This window comes from Periophthalmus magnuspinnatus, chromosome 2 (assembly GCF_009829125.3).
Source record: "Periophthalmus magnuspinnatus isolate fPerMag1 chromosome 2, fPerMag1.2.pri, whole genome shotgun sequence".
NCBI classification, from domain to species: Eukaryota; Metazoa; Chordata; class Actinopteri; order Gobiiformes; family Gobiidae; genus Periophthalmus; species Periophthalmus magnuspinnatus.
This window is the reverse complement of record NC_047127.1, coordinates 6,644,101-6,671,019: the sequence shown is the minus strand read 5'-3', so window position 1 is coordinate 6,671,019 and position 26,919 is coordinate 6,644,101. Positions and strand designations below refer to the sequence as shown.

General features: G+C 38.7%; 3 protein-coding genes across 5 annotated transcripts in view; 2 read left to right on the top strand and 1 right to left on the bottom strand.

Moving 5' to 3' along the window:
* The first annotated feature begins 424 nt into the window (after window positions 1–424).
* slc19a2 (solute carrier family 19 member 2) lies at window positions 425–12,220 on the top strand. Its single transcript, XM_033977573.2, has 6 exons — window positions 425–595; window positions 4,660–5,217; window positions 5,956–6,205; window positions 6,833–7,025; window positions 8,518–8,659; window positions 10,205–12,220. Exons 1-6 carry the CDS (start codon window positions 425–427, stop codon window positions 10,361–10,363), a joined length of 1,473 nt encoding a protein of 490 aa, XP_033833464.1. The 3' UTR covers window positions 10,364–12,220.
* Window positions 12,221–12,690: 470 nt separating this feature from the next.
* On the bottom strand, window positions 12,691–15,342 carry arl6ip6 (ADP-ribosylation factor-like 6 interacting protein 6). Its single transcript, XM_033979809.2, has 4 exons — window positions 15,062–15,342; window positions 14,935–14,988; window positions 13,842–13,965; window positions 12,691–13,774 (listed from the first exon to the last, which is right to left on the bottom strand). Exons 1-4 carry the CDS (start codon window positions 15,207–15,209, stop codon window positions 13,693–13,695), a joined length of 408 nt encoding a protein of 135 aa, XP_033835700.1. The 5' UTR covers window positions 15,210–15,342; the 3' UTR covers window positions 12,691–13,692.
* Window positions 15,343–16,393: 1,051 nt separating this feature from the next.
* The window catches only part of arhgap1 (Rho GTPase activating protein 1), a 69,389-nt gene continuing 58,863 nt past the window's right edge, over window positions 16,394–26,919 (top strand). For 2 of the 3 annotated variants that reach the window (XM_055227633.1, XM_033979789.2), the window contains exons 1-8: window positions 16,394–16,526; window positions 20,483–20,705; window positions 22,068–22,166; window positions 23,370–23,457; window positions 24,270–24,401; window positions 25,659–25,745; window positions 25,843–25,941; window positions 26,466–26,573. In XM_055227633.1, the coding sequence (XP_055083608.1) occupies window positions 20,588–20,705; window positions 22,068–22,166; window positions 23,370–23,457; window positions 24,270–24,401; window positions 25,659–25,745; window positions 25,843–25,941; window positions 26,466–26,573 (731 nt within the window). In that variant the 5' untranslated portion in view covers window positions 16,394–16,526; window positions 20,483–20,587. Of the gene's footprint in view, window positions 16,527–20,482; window positions 21,714–22,067; window positions 22,167–23,369; window positions 23,458–24,269; window positions 24,402–25,658; window positions 25,746–25,842; window positions 25,942–26,465; window positions 26,574–26,919 lie in introns of all 3 variants that reach the window. The other variant, XM_033979798.2, reaches the window with a different exon arrangement.

The following is a 26,919-nucleotide window of genomic DNA, read 5'->3' as shown; positions in this document are numbered from 1 at the left end:
CAGGAAAGGTAAAGGTAAACTAAACAAAAAAGGACTAAAAATACTGAAACAAAGGGTACCTTGTAAAGGTTTAAAACACTCAAAAATAAGCAGCAGGGTCGTCTCGTCACAGATATGACCTATAACTTGGCCGTAAAGTGTCACCTGGAGAACTTTTATCATGACATGTCTTAAAGAATTCTGCTCTTCGTGACAATATAAAAGTTTAATGCCATATGGTGGAACATTGAAGGAAAAGTAATAACAGTAAATTTCAAATGTTTAATATTTAAAAAAAAAAAAAATGAAAAGATGAAAATTTGAAATAAATAAATAAATAAAAGTCAGTCAGTCAGCCAGTAGATGTCGCTGTCACAGCTCCGCCCCCTTTACATGTCAACAGAACAGTGTAGAAGTTACAACAGCCTGGATGTTAGCTACAGTGATGAAGTTGTGTTGCCTGGATGGCGCGCGTGGAGGTCGCGTCACCGTCATGTCTCTGCTCTACCCCACGCTCCTGCTTTGCGCCAGCGGGTTTTTCTCCAACCTACGGCCGTCCGAGCCCTTCCTCACCGCCTTCCTCATGGGCCCGGACAAAAACCTAACCGAGATCCAGGTGAGAGTGACACTTGGCCTGACCGACACCAAGCGAACCGGGCTAAAGTCATGCTAACCCCCTTTGCCCGTTATGATAACATCCGGAGGCTCATGTCAGAGATGAGCATGTGGAAAAAATGTTATGCAGTTTTATATATGACTTTTACCTGGTTACCTCCGTGAAAACTTGTTAAATTTCAAGTTTGAACCTCTAAAAACGAAAATGGCATACTCTTTCACATGACTCCCTGTTTTCTAATCTAATTTCATTGATCTAACTGTCCTAATAAAGGAGAAAATTAGTTAATAGTCAATATCTCTTCCCAACAGATACGCAATTAAAAGGTTGACTATTTAACTTTTTTTCTTGTCTCCACTGAGATTGCAGGCTATTGCTTTGCCTAGATTACTCCACAGTATGGCATTAAACGTGTTACCCCAACTATTATTCAATTATCTGTGTTTTTATAGCTCAAAAATATCATGCATTCTCAGTTTGAGCAGCCCCTCCACAGATCTGGCCTGAAAAATTGGGTCTGCTGGTGCCTTTAGTTTCTCTGATGATGATTTAGAGATGATGTAAAGGGAGTTAAATGCCCTACCCTGGGACATTCCAGGCAAAATGTCCCTTTGTATGCTAGTTTATTGCTATGTTTTTGTTGGCTACTACTAAAGCAATGTTTGACTGTTCAAGGTCACTCACTACTACTTTAAAATTAAACCAGGTCTAATCGGTTTTGAAATGCAACAAGAAAAACACTAAATTGGGACTAAACTACAACTAGAAATTCTTATCATCAAACTTTCCATTTGGTTATTTCACATCAATAACCCAGATATTTACCAATGGGGCCCCTTTGAAGGCATTCTGCTGCTGTGTCGTCACTTCTACATGTTCCTATGTCTTTGTTTTGGATATTTATTTGAAACATTTTGCCCAAGACTACACATCAGAATGGCTTTGATGATTTTTGAAGGTGGTAGTAGTCATGAGGTAAAAGAATTAAAGGAATCCTGTCTGAAGTCCACCTAAAATGCTTCAGTTAATCCCACTATAATGCCATGCTTGGACAGATTTGGAGCTAAGGTTGCTGGCAGCTGGTTATTCATATTGTTCGATTTTATTTATTTTTTTAGAATTTTTCAAAGTGTATTAACAAAAATATTATAATTTCCAGAATGGAGCAAAAGTTGTGAGCAACATAATGTAATTTTACTGTAGAAACTGGGATTAACCTCAGAATATCACAAAATGTGAAAAATTCAGGTGGTTTTTGTAAAAGTAAAAGCATCAAATACAAGTGACATCAGAGCCTGGTTTAAACACATTTAACACTGTGTTTTACATTATTTATGTAATTGGAGATTATCATGGGCATTTTTATAAAGACAAGATCCTGAAATCTAGGTTTGTTTGTATTGCAAAATAAATAAAAAATACTACTACCACTTTTTATTTGAGCTTCTCAACAAACAAATAAGAATTAACCGACATTTCTAGCCTGTAAATTAAAAATAGTTTTTTAGTTTTGTTATAAACTCTTAATTGTTTTATGGTTTACTTCATTTTGGCTCCATTCCAGAAGTTTAAACGTTCTACAATGACAACACAGAATTTTAAAGGATCTGTATTTCTATAGATTCAGACCTGCTTTTGATTAATTTGATTATTTGGTAATGAGAGGATTTATTATGTTTGATGTACTTGTGTCACTGAGACACATGTTTTATACCACGATCCTGTGATTGTGTAATAGACAATAAAGTGACTAATTAAAAAATACATCTGTCCCATTGATATTCATCAAACACATGGATAAAACTAAATTCAGCAGAAACTCCCAATGTCTCAAACTTAAAGGTAAATATACCGTAGCTGTGTTTTTTAATATTGGAACATAACATGTGCACTTTTGCTGGTATTGTTCAATGCCATAGAGGCATCTGTCTGCATGTATGTTACAAATAAGTCATAACACAAACACAAGTTATTGTACTCTGCAGTCCACCCACACAGTGAGCACTAATGGCTGTATATTTTATAGAAGTACTAAAAAAATTCTTGAAAAGGGTGTGCCTCAAGGCTTTGTGTTGAGTCCTCTGAACGTTAGATGTTTGCAAGTTAACATTAGATTGTTTAATTGTTGTAAAACTACAATTAACCAATGTATAACATTTATTATTTATTATATAGATAATTATTACAGAATCAATGAAATTTTAACCACCATTAGGGGTAATCCAGATTTTGAATAAGACTACAACAATATCATAGTAGTTCAAACCAATAAATTACCCAATGGCGGACAAGAATGTGGGCATAAGACTTTCTGGCACCATATAGAACACATTAACTGACTTCAAACTGCAATGTGCTGTAGTTTTTATTGAATGAATCAAGGTGAATGTGTCTTAGTCTTCCTCCTGGAAAAGAATTTTCGAATCCACCAGGTGAAGCGGGAGATGGCAGATCTACCCCTAGATCTGGGAGGCAGGGGCTCTGTATGGACTCCAGGCTCTAATGTATGAAGAGTCTCTACTGTGTCAAGAGTCTCTATTGTGTCCACTGTATCAGAAGGCTCCACTGCATGAGGCTCCATCGTATCAGAAGTCTGTACTGGCTCCGCTGCGTCAGGAGGCTCCGCTGCGTCAGGAGGCGCCGCTGCGTCAGGAGGCGCCGCTGCGGCAGGAGGCGCCGCTGCGGCAGGAGGCGCCGCTGCGGCAGGAGGCTCCGCTGCGGCAGGAGGCTCCGCTGCGGCAGGAGCCGCTGTATAAAGAGCCTCCACTATATCAGGAGTCTCTTCTGCTTGAGGCTCAACCATATCAGGACTCTCTACTGCATTAAGAGTCTGTACTGCATCAGGCTTCACTGTGTCAGAAGTCTCTAATGCATCAATTTTAGGGACTGTCTCAGCAGGTTGCTTCTGCGGCTCCTCTGAGTGTTCCTTAGGGAGTTCACTGTTGAGGTGCTCAGATAAAAGGAGAGCAGGTGACTCCTGGTCTGCAGTGGAGTTTGGAAGCTCCTCAGTAAGTATTTGAGGAAACGGCTGACAGATTTCATCTGCTGTGGCAGTGGTGATGGCCCGAAGCAGACTTTTTGAACAGGAGCTCAGATGTTGAAAAAGTTTTTGTCCTGGAAACATCTGAAAGATTTTTTCCATGATGTTCTGGACCATTTGATCTTGAAAACGACGATAATAGTAGCACTGCTGGACCATGGAAATGTCAGATTTTTCAAGTCTGTCCAGGACAGACTGGGCCATTCCAACGGCCAGAGAGTTCGTCTCTCTTGGTGGCATATTAATATATGGAGCGTCCACAGGAGGCCTAAACAGGCTGAAGATCAATTGAGGGATCACCTCCAGGACCACCTCCCTGGGCTGGAGCAGACGGGGCATGTCCTCTACATTCCGGAACAGCAAGTTCGCAAACCTCTCTGCGATTTGCAACAGTTTTGGGTGCCTGAAGGTCTCTGGGATGTTTTTTGGTGAAATCACCAATCTTGCTGCCTCAAGCACAATGTTGTAAACTTTAAGGCGAATGATGACATCCCAGGCCACATTCAGAAGAGGTTTGTCGCTGTCCTGAGCTGCCGCTAACTCAAGGTGCCATTGTTGTACATGGCTGAACCTCTTTTGCCGCTCCAGCAGTGCCCTGACCATGTGCCCCATGGTGACTGCTCGGGACATCTGGCCCAAACTCTTCAGCCGAAATAGCTCCACGACCAGTGCCATATCGGTTTCATAAGCAGGCATGCTCCTTAATTGGCTGGTAAACACCCTTTGTTGGTGCAATAGCGTCCATAATGCTTGTTTGTTTTGTCTGATAAGTCACAGTGACAAACGGACCAAAAAGACAGTGAAAGTCAAGGTTTGACGACAGACTGTAAAAATGCACCCACACGGTTGAGTTCAACTCTCGAAATGAGCCTGAGATGTGCGGGAACTTCACTTACAACAAGTACATGGTTAAAAGCTCAGACTAGTCGAGTTTGCAGAATAGGTCTGCTTAAATATTTGGATGGACATATTGTCTTTTTTTTTTTTTTTTTCATGTGTTATTATTTGTTTGTATTGTTCACAGATTGTCAGTGAAATCTACCCCATCTGGACCTACTCCTACCTCTTCCTGCTCTTCCCGGTTTTTTTGGCCACGGACTTCCTGCGTTACAAACCTGTGCTGATCCTCCAGGCTAGCAGCTTGGTGGCGACGTACGTAATGCTACTTAAGACCCGTAGCGTGTGGGCCATGCAGCTGATGGAGTTCCTGTTTGGCCTGGCCTCTGCGTCCGAGGTGGCCTATTTCGCCTACATCTACAGTGTGGTGGAGCCCGTGCACTACCAGAAGGTGACCGGGTACTGTCGGAGCGTGACACTGTTTGGGTCAGCCGTGGGGTCTCTCCTCGGGCAGCTCCTCCTCTCCCTGGGCCAGGTGCAGTTGTATTACCTGGTGGCGATCACGCTGACATCGGCTGCGGTGGCACTTGTGGCGCCCTGGTTTCTGCCCATGCCCAAGAGGAGCCTGTTCTTCCATAAGAGTCCTGTAGGGGGCAAAGAGGGGCCGGAGAGCAGTGTGGGGCTAATGCAGGGGGAAACGGACAGTAAAGTGCCTCTCAGTGACAATGGACTGGAGGACTCTGTGGTGAGTTTTGGAGTAATTTATTATTGGATTATTTTATACTAATATTGTGGTTGTCTCTCATGAACAATATGTGGATATAGGAATTTTCATAACTGTGAGCTGTATTGAAAACTGTTTGTATTTACATTGGTCAGGCTGGCGCTGTTATTAGTCTACTAAACTAACCAACTTCCTGGTTGAGTAAAAGCAGAACCTGTGCATACATTAATTAACAAAATCATGACAAAACGTCTAAAATTTCTGCTAAACTGGGCAGTGCCTGGACTAAACAGGAGAGTGATTGTGGAGGAGGGGAGAAAGGGAGGAGGTGCAGGGTCTTGGGGTATAAGGAACTGTGTGCTTGGTCTTACAGGTAAAACTCCAAATCAGAAACACCTGGCTGTAATCAGGGCAGTCGTGGGTGATGTCACCAACTACTGGAAACTGCACACACAGTTTTTGAATGTTTTTGACCAGAAAGCCTCAAGATTTTGTAGTTTGAACTAAAAGTGACAAACAGCATATTTGTGTGTAAAAAAAATAAAAAAAAAAAAAAAATTACCAATAATTTCCAAAACTCAGCAGCAAAATCACTTCCTCAATAAATAAGAATTTTGGTTGACTAAGACTGTATCAACCAATTAATCAACTGGCATAAGATGGGGCTAAAAATGAGCTGCCCAGACTTGTAGACGCTGCTCTATTGTTTTAAAAGCCTTGATTTTCATTGCATCCCGTGTTGTATTTCCCTCCCCGCAGCAGGAGCACAGATCAGCAGACTCGATGGGTCCCAGCCGGGGGGTGCTGGAGGTTCTCCGGCTGCTCTTCTCTGACTTCCTGTGCTGTTACCGCTGCCGCCCCCTGCTGGCTTGGTCCCTGTGGTGGGCTCTGGCGACGTGCGGGTACTTCCAGGTCATCAACTACACCCAGGTCCTGTGGGAGAAGGTCCGACCATCCCAGGACTACGACATCTACAATGGATATGTGGAGACGCTGTCAACGCTGCTTGGTGAGGATGGGCTAATGTTGTAATTTTCAGCTATTAAAAATAATAAAGTAAAATAATTTGCTAAAAAACAATATATAGTCTCAGCTCTTAGTTTATGCTGTCCCCAGACAAAATACATCCATTGCTTATTCCAGTTACACTATATATTCGGTAGTGGTAGGAAGAGCATCTGGCATAAAAAGAGACTTAACCAAAATGATTACGTTTTATCGTTTCTATTTTTGAAAGATATGCTGCATTACTATGGTAGTTGGTTTATGTCCTGTCTGTATCTGCTGTAACAAAAAATAAACCTTTTTCTGTATTTCAAAACTCACCAAGCTTCGCAAACTTTTCACCTATAATTGTAATTTTTCCACAACATTAATCATTACATTGGTTCACCATTTCTTCTTAAAGGTGCACTGTGTAACTTTCCTGGTAGAGGGGTCTGTTGCCTGCTTACCTCCATCTCGAATGAGTCGCAATATGACAGGAAAATAGCCTAATATCAGCCCTTTAACTAACAGGCATTTTTCTTAAGTATTCTGTTCTCTAACTAAACTCTTAATGTTTATATTAACAAAACCGAAATGGATTATTGTGGTTTTGTAGCCGTCTAAGTAAACATTATTCCCGCTGTCATAGGCGCCCTGGCTGCTCTCCTGGTGGGCCTCCTCCCTGTGTCCTGGTCCGCGTGGGGGGAGCTGGCCCTGTTCCTCCTCTCCCTCCTCATGGCTCTGTGCGTCTTTGGGATGGACCTCCTGGGGAACATCTGGACCTGCTACGGCCTCTACGTGCTCTTCAGGGCCGTCTACATGCTGCTTATCACCGTGGCAACGTGAGTATGGCAGGGGTGGCTCTCCTATCCAGACTATTATATTATTTAGGCCTATTTCACTGCTATAAATAAATTATGTAAAAGATAAACAGATTGGAATGTAAGTCTAGACAAAATGAATCTGTGTTGGGACATGTAAATATAGGCTGCATGATCAAACAATAGGGTTAGTGAGGTTAAAGGGCCTTCATTGTCGCTTGCAGATGTAATTGTATAGTGACAGATATAAACTAGGGCTTGCCTGATGTGGTCTAGTGTTCTGTTTGTTACAATTCTGAGAGACTACCTTTCAATTCATTTATTTTGCCGACAAACCAATCCACTGATCTGAAGGTTGGCGATGTGATTCCAGTCATCATTGTGTCCTTGGGCAAGACACTTAACCTACCTCACCCCCAGTCTGTGTACCTGTTTGAATGTTTGTGTGAATGGGTGAGTGGTTCCTTGAAGGTGGAAAAGTGCTATAAAAATGTGACCATGACCCATTTACCATATTTCTACAATCCCATAACTTGTGATTTTGAAAACCCTTTAAAACTTCTCTTTACTAAAACTTACAGCAGACGGATCCCGTTTTTCTAGTTGTTTTCTCAGTAATGGCAACGCAGCTTGATTCAATGCAATTTAAGTGAATACAATGTGTAAAACTACAAGAATAATACGGAAAGCAAGTGTATTTGTATAGCACAATGATAAGAAACGCATTAAATCACAATACAAACAAATCTAAACATAAATACTCAACATAAAATTAACATTAAAAGAGAAGAGCGTAGAATAAAAACCTTTCAGCCATATGCACAGCTAAACAGAACCGTTTTGAGCCTGGATTTAAACATTGTCAAAGTAGAGGCCTGTCTCACATCTTCAGGAAGACTGTTCCAAGTTTTAGCTGCATAAAAGTGAAACACTGATTCCCCATGTTTAGTCCTGACTCTGGGCACCAGCAGGAGGCCGGTCCCTGAAGTCCTCAAATTGCAAGATGGTTATACAAGGATCTAACTTGCAGAATGCTCTTTGTTTCCACTTACACTACATTTTTTTAGTGAACCAACAAGGATGTCTCTAACCAGTATTTCAACAGTGAATAAACTGTGAGGCAATAGAAACAGCCACTTCTTTGTTTTGAGGAAACTCTTTCTTCCTCCCTCCTCTACACGAGGTCTCATAATAAAGCGTATAGACATGAACTTTCTTTCGGTTTTTCTTTTTGCTACATAATTCCATTTATCTTACATCATATATTTGTTGCATTCTGTATGTATATAAAATGTAGAAAATAGTAAAAATAAAGAAAAAAAAAATTGAATGAGAGGGTGTGTCCAAAATTTTAACTGGTGGTGTAGATGGAATAGTTGTTTTTTTTTTGTTTTTTTTTTAAATTATTGCACTTGTCACTTTTTGAGAATGTTCCGTTGTGCGTGAATGGTGAGTGGTTCCTTGGTAAAAACGCTTTGAGTGCCTTGAAGCTAAACGAGTGTTGTGTTTTTAGGTTCCAGATAGCAGCCAGTCTGAGCATGCAGCGGTACGCCCTGGTGTTCGGGGTCAACACGTTTGTGGCTCTACTGCTCCAGTCCCTGCTCACGGTGGTCGTGGTGGACTCTGTCGGGCTGGGACTGGACGTCTACACTCAGGTCAGGAGCAGCAGGGACAAATCTCAATGTGGAGGAAGAAGTTGACATTATTCATACTAAAAGATTTGCATTTCCTTCACTACCTTTATCTCTATACATCGATGGGTGTCACTCTTAAAGGGCCAGTATCAGATTATAATGTAACAAAATGCTCTTTACATCATGCATTGTTTGGTAAAAGCTGTTAAATAAGAAAAAAGTGAGACTGTAAATTATAATCTATTCATTTTATACATAGCATTTTCACTGGTAATAACTTAATACAGAAGCTACAGACAGGGAAGTCAGGTGGAGGCTAAACAGCAGCCTGTATAAAGTTTATTAGACCAAATAAACCACATGCTCTATAAAACCCCTCATGAATATTTTTGTAGGAAATAATTTAAGAAAATGTATAACTTACAATCATGGAGGAATTGAAACTGAATTTTTGGTTGCATTGTTAGAGCAATATTGCCTCCTGACTGTTTGTAGGATTTGTTCTTCCAGAAGAATTAGCTTTTGTGAATGAGTCAGTTCTTTTGAACGGTTCCTTAACGTGAACAGTTGGATCCAGATCTCAATTTTAAAGGAGCCGACTCTTTTTCTTACTAATTTTTAGCCGCATGAGTGAGAGCTTTGTCCACAAAAAACATATCTGAGATCGTAATAAGTTAGTTTTTAAGTAATTATATTTATTGTAGATTGACTTTTATTTAGATTATGCATCATTTTAAAGGGTAAACACAGTCTCACTCTCAGTTTGAACCATTTTAAACAGATCTTAGCATTGGTCATTCTCTCAATGATTAGTATGTTGTTAAAATGAGTTCTCACATTGGCTTTTGTCATATAAGTAAATGTAAAAAAAGCCAGTCTTATGAACAACTCTTCGAAATTAATGGATTCGAACACCGTAAAAGAGCCGGAAATCCCATTACTAAACCAACCGTCTGACAAAGTACATTTTCAAGAGTGACACAACCAAATAGTAGGCAGATGTTTGTTAACTATAAGGAAACAACTGCTTGACACTATCTCAGTTGTTTCATGGTGCATGGTACATAGTTTGGAATCAGGTACAAGTCTTTTTCTAGGAACTATAAAGAGAGTGAGGAAGTGGCCAAACAAGAAAAGCAAATAGTTATCAGACAAAAAGATCCCTGACAAAGCTTCTTAAAGGTATAGTGCTGCTGAAGGTATACTCTACCACGTGCTTGTCTCCATGGAATTATTGCGTTGCCTGAAATATCCCCAAGTTTGACCTTAACAAGCCCGCTCACACTAAGAAAGCATGCATTTCAAAGTAAACCATAAAAACACCTGTGATCAGTAAAAGTTAGTTATCCCAGGCAGAGCAATTATATTTCCATGGAGACACACCATTAAAAAAAGTTTCACCTTTAATATAACCATAAGATTATAACATTAAATTGTACTGAATTTTGATTGGTTGTAATAGTTTAAATTCAAATTCACACGAACATTTGCACAGTAGAAATACAATAAAGGCTCACCAGAATTTACAAAAAATAATATTGATCTATTATTTCTTTTTGCCTACAGTTCCTCATCTATGGTGCTTACTTTGCCTTCATCTCCTTGGTGTTCCTGGCAGCTGGACTTTACAAAGTGCACAGCAGGAGGTGCTCTGAGCTGGAGGGCTGCAATGGAGTGGAGACAGAGTCAAATGGTTCCCCCAGCAGTAACATCAGTTCATCCTGACAGCGCCCCCTGCAGCGGACTTCTGTTACTGCACAAGGCTGGTCCAGTATTGGAGTTACCTTGCTCCAGCTGTGTATTTCTCATTCAGATGGTGGTATAGGCTGACCATTGAAGCAACCGGCCAGACCAACTCAAGACTTGAGGCTTCTCTTAAGTGTTACCAACAGACTTTGCAATCTATAGAGGTCAACAACTTTTTGTTTACTGTGAATGTGAGGAATAAACCAGGACTATGACCAAATCAGAACAAAAAAACACATCTAAACCAGTCTGACATGGCACTTAACCATGACTCAACCATATAACTAGAAGATCAAAATGTCTGTTTGGCAGCCCCACACCGTTTGCCTTAAAGCCTATTGCTCCACATACGCCCAACTTCCCTTTGCCTGGAATATTCCACAACATGGCATTAGACTTATTCATTTTGCATTTTTAAAAATATATATCTTGGAAAAAAACATGCATTTTAACTGTGAGCACGCTCGTTTCTCCACAGATGTGACCTATAACTGTAAGATTACTATAATCTCTATGGAGACAAGTAGTTGGCAGTTATGCAGTATCCTTAGGCATCTGTGCAGCCACCTACAGGCCTTTTCAGTAAGTTACACTCTACATATAAATCACTAAGAATTAAGATTAGTTCTAAGTTAAACGATAAACAGTAATATCGTTTATCGTGATAAAAAGGGTCGACAATAATCGCTCTTGGGACATTTATTATAATCGTGATAATCGCCTACAAAGATCTTTACCATTTTATCACCAGAATGTGCAGTAAAAAGCTACTTATCCACAGGGGAGTTAACAAGGGGGGACAAATGGGTCTGTTGTCCCAGGTCCCACGGTCTTAGGGGCCCAAAACTGTGAGGCTTCTTGACCCAGGCCCCCAAATTTCTGATGAAGGCCCTGCTTATCCATAATCTTAGTTGTTTACACTGATGACAAAGTAGAATTATGTAAAAGTTGTTTAAATAAGGAACCTATTCATAGCATAACATTTTTATTATTAATTTCGATAACATTTTTAAACTGTCAGCAACTTTAATCGTTATCTTGATATAATCGTTAATCACATTTATTTTGGCCATGATAATCACAAAACAAAATTTCAATATTGTCGGATGCCAATCTGATGTGTGCGCATACCAGGGGTCCCATGTTTTAGAGTCTGGTGTCCTTGAAAAACATACATTAAATGTGGACTGTTACTTTTCTGGTGGCATCGCCTGCTTCATGGACAAGTGTAATGCCCTGTTGTGGAACATTCAAATCAATCTAGACAAGCAGATGGTGTACTTGTAACTTGGAAAAAGTTAGGGTGCACTTTTGATCTGACAATCAAACAAAACTGAAGAGTACATAGAATCTTGAACCTCACCCATTTGATACACATGTATTACCTTTGTGTCCAACATCAGAACAATTTATTCCACTGCAGAAATCTGTTACACTCATATTACCTCAAAATTTTGATTTATAACAGCAATTTTTGGGCTGGCCGTTACATTAACTTGGCCTCAAAAGTAATCATGTCAAATGATTACTTGTAAACCTTTGAGACACCTGACTGTAATTCTCATGTATCTTTTTCCATCAGCCAAAAACGTGCACAGTATTTTTGTACTTATATCACTATTTAATATAATTGTGCCTTTAATGCGACTTATTTGTTGTTTTATAATCCAAAAATGAACAAGCAAAGAATCGTGTGCTGAATTTCCGTTATAATTATGGATTTTTTCTATGAAAAACACTGTTACAATCACATGTGTATTAGTAGAATGGATAGTGGTTGTGTATTGGTATGTAAATAATCGTGAGCAATAATCGTCGCGTTAGGGATAGAAGCTTTTGTCTAGAAGGTAGTTTACATTAAAGTTTAATGTTTTAGAAAGCACTTCATTCACAATAATGACTGACCAAATATATTTAGCAATACACAGTTCTCCAAGTAGAGCTTAGAAAACAGTTGGTCTAGCTGATATTTCTGGATTGACCAAATATTAGGTTGACAATGCACAAGGTTAAAAACTATAAAAGCATACATGGATAGAAAAGCAATATTTAAGGTTTGTACATTAAATAAGTCTGTGTTTTTTTTATTTTTTTAGATTCAGTAAACATTGCTTTTAATATTGCTGTATACGGTTTCACTTTTGGTACTGTGTATTCCTTATATTTGACTGTTCTGCATTGCACTAATGTAAAATTATGAAGCCTGCTTACCTGACAAAACTTGACTAATGACTTCTGTTTTTAAGAGTATTTTTGTGACCATAAATGAGTTTGTAGAAATTATAGTTTTATGACATTCAGACTGTATGTGGGTGGAAGAGGGAGGGAGAACGTCGTTGTATTGTAAGAATTTAATAAATATGTGGAAACAAAGTCAAACAGTTGATGTTTTAATAACGTGAAAGCAGTAGTGGAACGTAATTAAGTAAAAGTAGTAACAATGTCAGGTCTCTGTACTTTACTAGATTTTAAAGTGGATACTTTTACTTTTTACTCTTTAAGTACATCTTCAATACTTTTACTTAAGTAGATTTTTCGTGCAATACTTTTACTTTAATATTTTTTTGCTCCGGTATCTGTACTTTTACTTAAGTAACAGAATTGAGTACTTCTTCCATCACTGCTTGAAAGTGTATTTCACAAAAAAAATTAACTAATTGAAGAAAACTTTAGGTGATGCACAGCTGCTAAACCCAAAGACTAAAAACATTTAGAATGCAATCAAATATTACACAAAAGCACCATCTGCTGGACAAAAATATTTCTTATTCACTTCATAAAAAGACATTATTTCCAGTCCTTGCCGTGCCAAAACAAAATACATACATGAGCAAAACTTCCACTGTTATTTCTATACATTCACTCGTGTTGGTCTCTAAACCCTCCATGGCCAAATTATTAGGTACAGTAAACCTTTTTTAACGCTTCAATGTGTGAATCTACAGTCTGTTATATAGGGGTAGTACAAATACAATTACATTTGCAGCTATACTTAAATGCGTACATACCTGAATACTGTATACATTTTACTGCAATGTACTGTACTTTTGTTTTTATTGTTGTAGACTTCAGTATTTTGAAGTAACAGTACACACTCACTATTTATCATCTAATAAAGTAATGGGTTTCAGTTTATGTGCAACATTTTGAGGACTTTTTAGACATTCAAAGATATATTTTGTTAATTGCTATGGCAACGGTCCTAATTCCTCATGATTCTGAAACTCATCATGGATTCCCTCTACCTGGATATTTAACATCAAAAACATGATCAAACAAGCTTACATAACTTGCATTCATAAATATTGTCAGCTGAGACCCCAAATAACCGTGACCATCGCCATGACGCCGTTCAGCGCAGCCATCCCATAATCCAGCCGCACCCTGTCGCTATGGAAACATTCGCATTAGTATCAGTGATGCAAAAGAAAGCAGAATAAGGTGATTTGTGTGTTACCTGTCGTGGGGTGAAATATGTGGGCGGGTCCTGCTGTGGGCGGAGTCCAGGTGCATCAGAATCCAGGAGGAGGCGGAGCAAAGACTAGCCACCAACAGAGAGATGACTAAGACGCTCCAGAAACCTACAGGGCATGAACTGTTGTTTATATTATTACAAATTACTGGTATTTAAATGAATTGTAACTTAACTAAAGGTTGATCCTTTAAGTCCTTTACAAAGAAATCAGTATGTAGTGACTAATAAAAGTTTTCCTTCATTATAACTACAAAACATAAGCAACATCAGACATAAAGCGGTAATGGAGTGACCTAGGCCAGTGGTTCCCAAACTGCAGGACAGATACCCCCAGTAGTAAGCAGAGTGACTAAGAGGATGAGTGATGAGAGTTTAATAAAAAATAAGTTTAAATACCATCAATAGCTAAAAAATCACTGAACATAAATATCACTTTTGCAGACAATTGTAGATGGGACTGTGGTGGATGGCAGTGGGGATTGGGGCAAGGTTTTAAATACATTATTGTTATTTTATTTATTTTAATATACATGTATTATTATTATTATTATTTATTACTTAAAAAAAAAGATTATTATTACCTTTTTTCTCTCATTGAATGCCATGACAGCTAACATAATAACATGACATCTATACCATTACTACACATACACACATAAAACCTCACAGACCTCACTCTTCACCCCCTTTCACCTTAAAACAAGTAGAAAAACAGGCTGGACTAGACCCCTTAATTTAAAACTTTTAAGTAAATCAAATTTTGCCCTGCACAGACCTGCTGAAGCAAAGACCTAACAATGTGAAATGATCATAAACATTTTGTACACTTTTTTTTGCATTAATTAAACTGTTACAGAACTGCAAAACACCTGTAACACACTGTAACTGCTTATTCTCTCCAATCTTTGTACTGAATTACAATAACACCATGACTATATGTGGTACTTTCTTTTAACTGGTTCCAACTAACCTTAGACATATTTAGTTAAACAATTCCCAGCCTGAATAGAAGTAGTGTATGTTATTATTAATATAAGTTCTTCCTCATCATAGTTTGGCATATTATGAGATTTACCCAGCATCTTTTGTTCAGTCCCATCTTCTCCTTTGACTCTCAGTGCCCGCAGTTCTGCAAATACCCACACATTTAAAATCACATCACCAACTGGAAAAATAAAACTGAGCATTTTTTTTTTTTTTACCTTTGAGGATAGGGTACAAAAGGCCGCAAACACAGCCCAGCACTGCCAGGACCACCGCAGCACTCAGCACCGACAGCACAAAACCCACAACCCCGGAGAACCTGGAGCTGTCTCTGCGAGTCAGCCTCTGCCCTGCGCCCTCACACATCCTCACAATCCTCCCTGTCACAACTTTCTCTAGGCCAAAGTTTGCCTCGCCATTTTGTGGTGCGTCTGCGGGTTACTTCCGCACACAGATCTGCACAGACAGGTCGGTGGAGGTCAGTCCCACTGCTGCTCCTGCATTCCTCCGGATTCTGCAGTGACGCTTTTCACCAGCAGAGGGCGCGCAAGACTCGGACTGTAGCTTGGATAAAAACTCATGACAGTGTTTTATTTTATTTTAACTATTGTAAATGACACCGTGTAACGTCTGATTTATTACTCACTCGTGCAATCAGGTACTCTACATCTGTGTCATAACAAGGTATTATTTTCCACAGACTAATATACATTTTTGCTGTAAGATATTACTCATGTTTCTGTAAAATTTGAGTAATTACTATAATAAAGCTTAAAATGATTTATATATTATTGCCTACATAATACAGGCAAATTTCCCACCAACTTTACTTCAAACTCATTATCATTATACTGTATTAGAAAAATTAAAAGGTAACTCAGCAAAGACAATCATTTTTAGGACAAAACCTTTATAATGAATTAATTGATTTTTTTATAAATTGTGGAGAAATTAAGAAATTGTCATTACTCTCATTTTAAATATTAATTATATATTTAATTAATTAAGTACATTTTACAGTGGGTCCTTTTTATTTTTATGTCACGACATTTCAGAGAAAGTATCTGTACTTTCTAATCCACTACATTTTTTTAACTGGACTGAAAATAAAACTATTGTTGTATCATTGTGTGAGACGCTCATAGTTTCGATTCCGTTGTTACTGTTCAAAATTCAGCACAAATCTTTATCAAAATCAAAACATTTGAAGCTTTATTAAATCTCAAAATCTGCGCGAAATAAACCGATATTTTAATGTTTTTACTTTGGTATGCTTTTTCATCCGATACTTTTACCTGAGTTTTTTTGTTTTGTTTTTTTAAATTATTCATTTTTAATTTTTTTGGTTTTTTTGTTTTTGTTTTTTTTCCCCGGTATCTGTACTAGTAAGTAACAAAAATAACTTCTTCCACCACTGGTTAAAAGTCAACAGTGAAGTGAAAAAGTAAACAACTATTTTTTGTAAGTTTAAAAAAAAAAAAAAAAAAAAAAAAAAAAAAAAAAAAAAAAAAAAAGTTGTTCTTATTTTGTAGAGAAACCTGTCAAGTTCCGAATGCTTTTATTGTGACAGGTCGCGGGCGGAAGAGGAGCCGACGCAGATGTTGATGTCAACACTGGAAACCTTCTGCGACAACAGCTTTCACAAGATTCACCTACGAGGCTATTTATCGCCTCACGATTACGGTAAAAACATATTTAGACCTGTCATAATTCACATTTAATGAAGATCTTGTGCTAATGCTAACATAGAGCCTCTCCTAACCCTGTTTAAGTGTTATCTCTGTCAACCAGGCGCTAAAAGGAATGCATGCTAAATGGGGCCAAAATACGACTACAATTAGAAGTATTTTAGGCATTTCCAGTGATGTAGCTTTGAAAATATTTAAGTTTTACTGCGTATATTTTTTCTCACCACACGATCTTGAATGGGCTTGAATGATCTGGTGCAAATGAAATGCTAATTTGTCTCATTTTGACAGATTGCGCCCCAGCTAACTTTGCTTTGTAGCTGCTCTTTTTCCGCCTGACTGAAATACATCAAATCTGTTTGAATCAAAGGAACTCATAATACAACATCTAAGCTTTGCACTTGTTGCTTTGAGTAGCCTACATCAACAGATCTGCTGGTACAAGAACAGTGGAATAATCTTTCTGTTTGGAAGATGCTTTTTTCCCCATATTGTTATTTCCATGTTCATTTATTCGTCTCCATGTTACATAACAGGAGTAGTGGAGACTTCATGTAAAAGAGCAATGACAAGTTGAGCTAATATGCATTTTAGAATAAGCTTCTCTGCTGCGTGGGATTTGCCATATTACTGCTTGCATTACTATTTCTAGTATTACTACTTCTGGTACTACAGAAAATCCTCTTATATATTTTGGCTTGAGACAGAAGCATATTTTGGAAGTACGTTGGCAGTTATTATTAGGCACAACAGTAGCTCAGTTAGTAGAGTGTTTGTCCACTGATCCGAAAATTGTCTGTTTGAATCCCATTCTCAGATCCATTGACCCACAGGTTGGTGTTTTGATTCCAGTTCCCACAGATAAATGCTGTCGTTGTGTCCTTGGGCAAGATGCTTAACCCACCTCGCCCCCAGTGTCTGTGTAGACTGGTGTATGAATGAATGTATGTGCGAATGGCTTGAAGGTGGAAAAGCGCTATAAAAAAATGTGACTATTTAATGTAAAAAATTTGACTATTTAATGTTTACACAAAAGCACGCTTGGTCATGGTTAAGTCCATAAACATTCAAGTAATAACATTTTTATTGCTTTTATGCCAGGTGCCTTTGCCTGCCAGATGTCACTGTCTGGAATAAGCATTGTAAATGAACTGCTCATCTTATGCACATTGGGTCAAGGAGGGAATTGAACCATCAGCCATCTGTAGGTGTTTGATTTTGTAACCTTTTATTGCACTTTTCAAAAGGAGGGTCAAACACCTGCTTGTCTATTGGTTTGTTTTGCAGAAATTCTATCAAGATTTACACTCAGCTTGGCGGCTCTATAAAGAAAGGGCTAAAGATGACACGATTAGTTTTACTTTCAGTATGCCCATAGATTAACACATTTACCCTTGAACTGTCACATTTCAAGATGGTCACTAACAAAGCCACTTCTACAAACCCATTTTAGGTCATCAGTCCATAGTGCACGTCTCATACACTTCCTTGGTTCTTGGTTTGTAGCGATATTTATTTAAAGCTACGCGCTGTCAGCTAGCATAACGTCATGTGGGGGGGCTACCGCATCTGTATTGGTGTGTGTCTGTCTGTGTGTGTGTGCGTGTGTGTGGACCCTCAGGCGGGCCCAACATTAAAGGGGAAGTATGATGGTGGAGAGAAAGCAGCGGCCAACAAGAGGAAGATAGAATGGTTATTAAGGGGAAGTAATGCTATCATGAGATGAATGTGTTGATGCACTGAATTTTAACTGCCGTTTATGGAATGAAATGATCCTGTGCATAAATTTGTGTTGTGGTCCAAAATGATTATAACTCCTTTTTTCATTGCTGAGTGAGATCTTGATATATCTTTTTCCATTGTAGTGTTTTTGTTGACAGAATACATTGAATTGAATGCATTGAAAATGGGGAGTTGGGTGAATTATTCTGGACTGTCTGGGCTGGTACTAGCATTGTCACAGTACTTAAATTTCGAACGCGATTTTGATTCTAGGGCAAAGAGTCAATTGTAATTTCTATACCACAATGAAAAAACAAAACTTTTTTTTTTTTTTGACGATTGAATATAGTTTTCAACACAAAATAGTAGCATTGTCTTTAATATTATGATAAAAGTCCATCCAATTAACTTTATAAAAAAAAAAATAAAATATATATATATATATATATATAATGTCATATATGTATGTATGACTCTAGGTAGGACTCGAACTTGAAACCTTAATAGCAGGAAATTAACTTTGCATATCCACTGCAACTCCACCACTGAGCCACACAGCAATACAAATGGTGTGAGATTAAGCTAATAGTTTTTATAACTTGATTCTATAAATGGAGAAAACCACTCCTCTTCTAACACTACAGTTAAAAAGTAACAGGAATAAGGAACAGATTCATGACTTAACCCTAGATCACGGTAATTACTATATCCACATATCGTTGAATGTATGATCGATGGAATAATATGTTTTTGGACTCAGTATTTATTGTGTGTACACTTTCTTTGCAATAGTGGTGAGATTTTTGTTGTTTTTGTTGTAGTATGAAAGATTTGAGCTGTAGAGGGTTGAATAAGTAATTTCTATGGCTAATTATTACTTCATTCTGCTATCTGTTTATTTAAAAAAATGCTTAATGGGATTATCCTGCTTTATTATTATTGTGTCAGTGGCATGAAGTAGTTTCTATGTTATTGTTTAGCACAATATTTCTCTGTAGTGATATATCGTGCTTCAGAAGTTGTTATCGTGACAGGCCTACTTAACCCCCTTGTGAGCAGTCCAGAGTAATGGCAGGATTATCAGGACTAAACCAGGTTGAAATCATGTCTACACTAGGTCAAAACCATGACTAAACCAGAGTTAAAATACCAAGACTTAAGCTGCATAATAGTCATATAGTTGACCCTATAGCTTAGCGCTTTTCTTCCTTCATCACTTCTTTCCATTGCAGCATCTCCTCTCCACTGGTTAAATCCTCCACACTGCGGTGGAGGGTGCAGCTAGTTGATAAGCCCAAATTGGAGCCCAGTTGCTAGGAGACGATGCGTGTGGGCTCCGGGGCGCGTGTCACTCCACTCTGCAGAGGTTAGCGTGCGGTTGCTAGCTGGCTCTGCTGCTAACATAACTGTATTGTTAGAGTCAGCAGGCCACTTCCTCTGCAGTCTTCTTTAGCTCAGCCTTTCTGTCTATTTTCACAAGAGAAGTGACCTGTGATATATTTAATAAGAAGACAAAATAAAAATCAAATCACAAATTCGGATTGATTCGGATAAGGAACTTTTTAATTTTTACTCCACATTCAAACACATGAGCTTGTAGTTTTTTAATGTTCAAAGTTGTCTATATATAAAGTGGTCTTTTATTACACAAAATTGACTCTTGTGAGCTTTAATCCATGTTATAATATTGTTACCTTCTCAAAACATACCTGGAGTGTTTTGTTTCATTTACACATGTTTGAGTAACCCTGTGTTATTAGTCTGTCTACATCTCCAAAATGCTCTGTTCCACTTTGTGATGTCATGCAGTGTTAGCTTTTAAATTAACAGCTGCCATTAACCTTTTGTTCAGTAGAGCATGTGTGAATGAATCAAAACACAACTCCAGGTCTGTTTGCGATGAGGAAACAACATTATAACAGATCAGAAAAATGGATGCAATATGTGCCCTTTAAAATTGACCAAAAACGTAAAGTAAAATAACATGGAAAATTTGAATTTCAAGTGTAGTTTCTAGTTTCTATATTAAAACTGTCAAAATGGCAAAACATGATGTGAAATATTCCACAGAAGGGTATAAAGTGATACTTCAGCATTTTTGTGGTCAATTTTACACTCAGATTTTCTGCAGTACCCAAACCTCAACCAAAACATGTATAAAGACTAATTGCCAAGTATGCTTCTACACTGTCCACCCATTTTAGTATTTCCTATTTTCTGTGTCCCTAGGTACAGCTCCTTCTGTCAGAGGTTGTCCTGTTGTGCATGGGAACATCACTGTAATACCTAGCAGACCATCAACCGCAGTCAGTGTAGCGCCCCCTGGTGTTTGTGATGTCTTCATCCGACCTCCTGGTGGACCTGAGCGAGGACCCGGCTACGGCGCAGTTAGGTCCGCTCAAACTCTCCACATACGAGGAGCAGCAGTGGCCCGCCGACGAACCCGCCTCAGGTGAGACTCTGCTGGGATTACACTTAACCGCCTGCCCTGGGTGAACTTGTATACTGGTACAATGGTACATGGAATAGTTGTAATAGTAGTAACAGTATTCCCAATAAGACTCGAGGTCAAGGAGAGTCATCCAGATAATCATGCGTAAAATAAAAACTAAATCTTGTGGGTGATAGTGACAAAATACGAGACAATACATTTTTATTCCTCAGAAAAAAATACAGCGCTTCTGTTTTTTGTATCTTACATAGACTGCATAAAGAAGTGGACTAAGGGAGTGTGGTGTTACCCATAGCTTTTGGCTCTAATCAAATGAAGCTTATCCAGACTAGCAGTTATAGGGGTGAATTTGGAGCCAAGTTACATTTTGGGATTCCGACCGCAAGTATCGTATAGCAACCAAAGAGCCAATCCCGAGCGAGGCTGTTGTAAGTAACGCCACTTCTTGCCTGCACCGCTCAGTTAGCAGGGAGTGGGTGCTTAGCAACGCTGTCAATCAAACCTGACCTCTGGGAAAGAAGGTGCCTGATTTGTCTATTATTTTCATATCTTGATTTACAGACACAATAGCGAAATAAACACCAGGATCATGTAGAGCAGGTTAATATCAATGTTTTAAGACCAGAATGAGAGAGGGAGACAGTTTTTCAATAGAAAGTGAATTGGAGCCGAGTCGAAGTCGATGCGCGCCCTTGCTCACTTCTTATTAGGAACGTGGCAGTGAGCAGGTTAGCTATGTCCATTTATATATACACCCTATGGCATCTTATTGTAAGCGATATAATATTCTGTTTTTATTTCACCTACCTTTAAACTGACAGTTAGGTATCGTGCATCTTCTGTATTTCTATGTGGAACTACATGAAACGGACCTATAATTATAGTCTATAATTGCTCAGCATTATTGTCCAACTTTGTACATGCACATACTGGCATGATGTGTAATGGGTTTTTTGTATCTGATAACAGCCACACGCAGAAAAAGAGCAGCCACACATATTTGGAAAAGTAAGTAGTTGCCGTATAAAGTGGTTTCGATGGGTAAGACACATTTGGTCGTGAGAATATAAAGATGAACTAACCCAACTTTCGCCCAGCCAGAATCCAATGGGAGACAAGTTTCAAAGTATAATTATTATCAAATTGTTTAGATTACAGACCCTCCCACTGGACTCTGCGCTACTTCCTGGTCTAAAAAGATGCATTTTGTTTAGTTTTTTTCATCACACACTGGTATTAAGAGGTGATAATGGTCTTACTCTCTGGGCAACTCTACACCCACAATACACCATTACTGTACTATAAACAGTGAAGGACAGGGCTGTGTTTGTGGTAGATCTTCAATTCTGTCTGATGTTCCAGAGTCGGATTCCACTCAGCCCTTTGATGCGGCCTCTCCACATCTGCCCTGGGACCACCCCTTCTATGACATCGCCCGGCATCAGATCATTGAAGTGGCAGGTAATACTTGATAGGCGCTGCACCTGTCTTAAAAAAATGTGAAAAAAACTGAATTAGGTCATTTTAACTACAAAGCTAACAACTAGTAAGTGACTGTGCACTTCCTGATTTTCAAATTATAAAACGCTTTATAATTAAATGCTGACAATATGCAGTGGACTTATTTTGATGAGAAGGGCTCCTTATACTATAAAAATATATGGGAAAAATTGAGTATTTCACTTTTTAACATAAGAACTTAAGCATCATATATAGCTGAACTTGTTTAAAGGAGCATTATGTAACTTTTCTGGTGGAGGATACGCCACATGCTTATCTCCATGGTTGTGTTACTGCTTTGCCTGAAGTGTTCCACAGTAAAACATTAAACGTATCCTCTTGTATTTATTCAATTGCAGGTGTTTCTATAGCTCAAAAATCCCTTGAAAAACATGCATTGTTACTGTGAGTGGGGTCGCATCTCCAGAGATCTGACCTGTAACTCTGCCTGATGGTGGCATCTGTTTGTCTCATATGAGAAATACAGGTTCAGTGCCATACTGTGGGACATTTCAGGCAAAACGATCACAAACATCTCAAGCAGATGGCAGGTCCCTCCCTAGAAAAGTACATTATGAACCTTTAAAATAAGTGATTTGATCTTTCTCCTCCAAATATTTCTTTTAGTATAACTTAAAATGGTTGACCCTAATTATTTTATTCAGTTCAGGTTTATTTATATAGCACGTTTAAAACAACATAGGAAAGGAACATAAGAAAAGAAAAATAAAACACCAAGATATCCTATTAAATCCCCATCCCTATTAAATGCCAGGGAGAAGGTTTGAGGTACTTATCATGAAAGTGAAATGAAAAGCAAGGCCATTTGTAACGAGCTAAAAATAAAATCTGCTCATTGTAAACTGTCAAAGCTTTGAGTAGAAATGATTGGAGCATGTTTGAAGATGTATGGTCTTTAAAAACACAGAGGAGCACAGATGTAAACATGAAAACGGGCCAGACTAAATAAGTAGGAAAACATTAAAACATTGTTAAAACCTTAAATTTGAATAATATATTGACCCTTTAAAGGCATATTTTTTCAAATGGGAAAACATCTGTCACAGGCCCTTTAATTATAGTAGTTATGCAATAAAATATATTCCAGGTTTATTTTCTCTTGTGCATTCCCAAAAAGGTCTTGTCCATTGTTTGTGTCCGTAGGGGATGACAACTTTGGGAGGAAGGTCATCGTGTTCAACGCCTGCAGGATGCCCCCCCAGCACCAACTGGACCACCACAAGCTCCTCATGTGAGTGCAGGGTGTGTGCGTTGTGTAGGTTGTGTGTGAGTGTGGGTTGTGTGGGTTGTGTGGGTTGTGTGAGTGTTGTGTGGGTCGTGTGGGATGTGTGGGATGTGTGAGTGTTGTGTGGGTTGCGTGACTGTGGGTTGTGTGGGTTGCGTGACTGTGGGTTGTGTGGGTTGTGTGAATGTTGTGTGGGTTGCGTGACTGTGGGTCGTGTGGGTTGTGTGAGTGTTGTGTGGGTTGTGTGGGTCATGTGGGTTGTGTGGGTCGTGTGGGATGTGTGGGATGTGTGAGTGTTGTGTGGGTTGCGTGACTGTGGGTCGTGTGGGTTGTGTGGGTTGCGTGACTGTGGGTCGTGTGGGTCGTGTGAATGTTGTGTGGGTTGCGTGAGTGTGGGTTGTGTGAGTGTTGTGTGGGTTGTGTGACTGTGGGTCATGTGGGTTGCGTGACTGTGGGTTGTGTGAGTGTTGTGTGGGTTGCGTGAGTGTGGGGTGGGTCACGTGGATCGCGTGGATCGCGTGAGTTGTGCGGATTGCGTGGGTTGTTGCGTGAGTTGTGCAGGTTGGTGCGGGTTGTGTGTGGGATGATGAACTCCACCAAATATATATTGGTTGGGAAACGGAAGCTACTCAGATAAACTTATAATGCAATAGTATAATCATCAATAGACAGTTACATTCATATTTCATCATATTTTAGTGAAAATAAAAGCCAAATAACAAATGTGAAGTATTAGTTTTAGTACAACTAGCATCAATATTGACATAATGTAAACTTTTCAAATGTATGACAGTGTATGGATAATGTTGCTTGGGCAGGTACCTGAAAGGCACTCTGGACCAGTACGTGGAGAGTGACTACACCCTGATCTACTTCCACCATGGTCTCACCAGTGAGAACAAGCCTTCCCTGGGCTGGCTACGTGACGCCTACAGAGAGTTTGACAGAAAGTATGTGAAATATCAATGTTTGAATTGGCGTGGTTGTTGTTTTTAGATGCATAACCCACTGAGTTGTAATACAGATTGGGGATTAAGTGGCTGTTTGCACAATAATGACCCAGCAACCTCATTGTTAGGATCACTACTTCCTGTCGTCTTTTATCTCTGAGGTTTTTGCCAAGTCATGCTAAAATGAATAATTGATGATCAGGAAACGGATAGGGATCTGCGGGTGGATGTCACGGACAATATGTTGAACACTACACAAATACGAATACTCTTCTGTGTTTAAAAAGAGAGATGTTTGTGTCTAAATGCTAATGCTAATGCTAATTTTGAGGCATAAAAATACTGAAACAACACCACAAACTGAAGTATTCTACATATAAAAATAACTGGGTAGTTTAGTATTTGAATTAATTTGAATTTGAATTTGAATCAGTTGTTTATTTTATGTTTAATAAGAGTGATAGCTAGCATGCTACAGTGCACAGAGCCTATTGGCAATTTTAATATTAAACATACTGTGCAATGTGTATCTGTATGATGCTAGGGGACAAAAAAACACCGCCATTGTGCCCATCCTGGAAGATTTTCAACATCCTTAGGCCTGTCACGATAACAAATTTTAAAGCATGATATACTGCTGAAGAAAATATAGACGATAATATTGAATTACTTCTGGTTGTTTATTTTCTGAACACAAGGGCTACTGTAGGCCGTAACACGCAACAAAACAAGAACAAAGCAACCTAGAGCCAGTCTCCAAATGGTCCAGTAACTCAATCTTCCATCAACTTGTCGGCATAGCAACCGTTCAGTTACATCAACAACAAAAGAAGAACAACTAAACACAAAATATCAGATCATTACAGTAATTATTGTGACAGGCTATTAATCCTAGTGTAGTGTATGTTTAAGCATTTTTTATTTACTTCCTTGTGGCTGAAGGTAAAATGTCATATCGGTTATAGGGCCATGAACCAGGATAGTGTTCATGTGACTTTTTCCAAGTGCACTCATTTTGATTAAAGCGACACGTTCATGAGTAAATGCATTAAAGGACATCTGCCAGGACGGGCTCTCATTGCTATTGCTTTGACTTTTGACTTTGACAGGCCACTCCAGTATAATAGAAAGGACTTTTATGGTTGCATTTATGGGAGAATAAGCCTGTACTTGCTTCTGTGTCCAATGATTATACCGTAACAAAACCAAAAAGATGCGTCAATGTGTAAATAAACTAACTTAATTTTGTGTTTCTAGGTACAAAAAGAACATTAAGGCTCTGTACATCGTCCACCCCACAATGTTTATCAGGACACTTCTAATTCTCTTCAAACCACTCATCAGGTGAAGTGTAGCAGATGTTTACTCAACCCAATAAATGTAATGTATGTCATATTTTTTACCTGTCAAAAAATAATAATAATATACTGTGTTTTTGTAGTTTTAAATTTGGCAGAAAGATCAACTATGTGAACTACCTGAGCGAACTGGAGGACGTGGTGAAATGTGAGCAGCTTATTATCCCGGCCCGTGTCAGAGAGTAAGATTTACACACATACATATCAAATAAGATGTGCTTACACCATTTTATTTCTTGTAGCTAGAATGATTTGTTGATGTCTTGCTTAACTGTAAATAGTCTGCGTTAAGGAAGATCTATTGTGCTTTCGTCTGCTCTATATAAATTATAATCTGTGACACCTGTGGGTCATTATGTTTTAATTTGCGCGTTTTAGATCACAATATTCATCTAAAATGACTTAATAAAAGAAACAAGGGAGCTTACCTTACTGTAAATGTCATCACAACAAAGAGCCACGATTTTGCATAACAGGTCTGCTTTAATAATGTGTGTTTATGTTGTTTTTTTGTTTTTTTTTGTAATATCAACGTGCCAGGGGGTCTGCAGAGGGAATTAGCCCAAAATTATAATCTGTTACATTTGTCTATATGTTCATTAATTTGCACAGTTCTCTCTTTTCTTAAATAAATACAAAATACATGAACATTAATTGGATTTCTATGTTATTTGTAGTAGTGTCTAATGTTTTGTATTGTCTGTAGATATGACAACAAGCTGAGAGCGTCACTGAAGCCCTCATCCCAGCCCCCCATGTCCCCTCCACGCTCCCCTCCTCTGCCCGACCAGGTGTTCGGAGTACCCCTCTCTATGTAAGGCTCACTGATCCACTCTTACGCTAATAAAAGTGCACTATGCAACTTTAATGCTTGCTTCTGTTCTCCATAGAGACGTTATTGCCTTATCTGATCACAAAGCAGAATGAGCTCCTCACTTGATTGACTCTTGTGAGCTTTAAGCCATGTTATAGAAATCAAATCAAAAAGACTTTGTTTATCCTCAAAGAGAAATTCAGATTGTTGGTCTCTGCAAATCTCCATCTGCCATAAACCTCCTTATTGTACAGCTTTATGGCAGTCGGGAAGATCCACACTGTCTGCTCTCTGTTGTTCAAAAGCTGAATTCAGGGCATGGTCCATATTGTTCAGTATCGTATTC

Excerpts from the sequence above, each read along its gene's own strand:
- arl6ip6 (XM_033979809.2), bottom strand. The coding sequence starts at position 15,209 with ATGTGTGAGGGCGCAGGGCAGAGGCTGACTCGCAGAGACAGCTCCAGG. Across the intron at positions 14,989-15,061 it reads TTTGTACCCTATCCTCAAAG|AACTGCGGGCACTGAGAGTC; the intron begins GTAAAAAAAAAA and ends GGGTATTTGCAG. Across the intron at positions 13,775-13,841 it reads CATATTTCACCCCACGACAG|CGACAGGGTGCGGCTGGATT; the intron begins GTAACACACAAA and ends ATGTTTCCATAG.
- slc19a2 (XM_033977573.2), top strand. The coding sequence starts at position 425 with ATGAAGTTGTGTTGCCTGGATGGCGCGCGTGGAGGTCGCGTCACCGTC. Across the intron at positions 596-4,659 it reads AAAACCTAACCGAGATCCAG|ATTGTCAGTGAAATCTACCC; the intron begins GTGAGAGTGACA and ends TATTGTTCACAG. Across the intron at positions 5,218-5,955 it reads ATGGACTGGAGGACTCTGTG|CAGGAGCACAGATCAGCAGA; the intron begins GTGAGTTTTGGA and ends CCCTCCCCGCAG.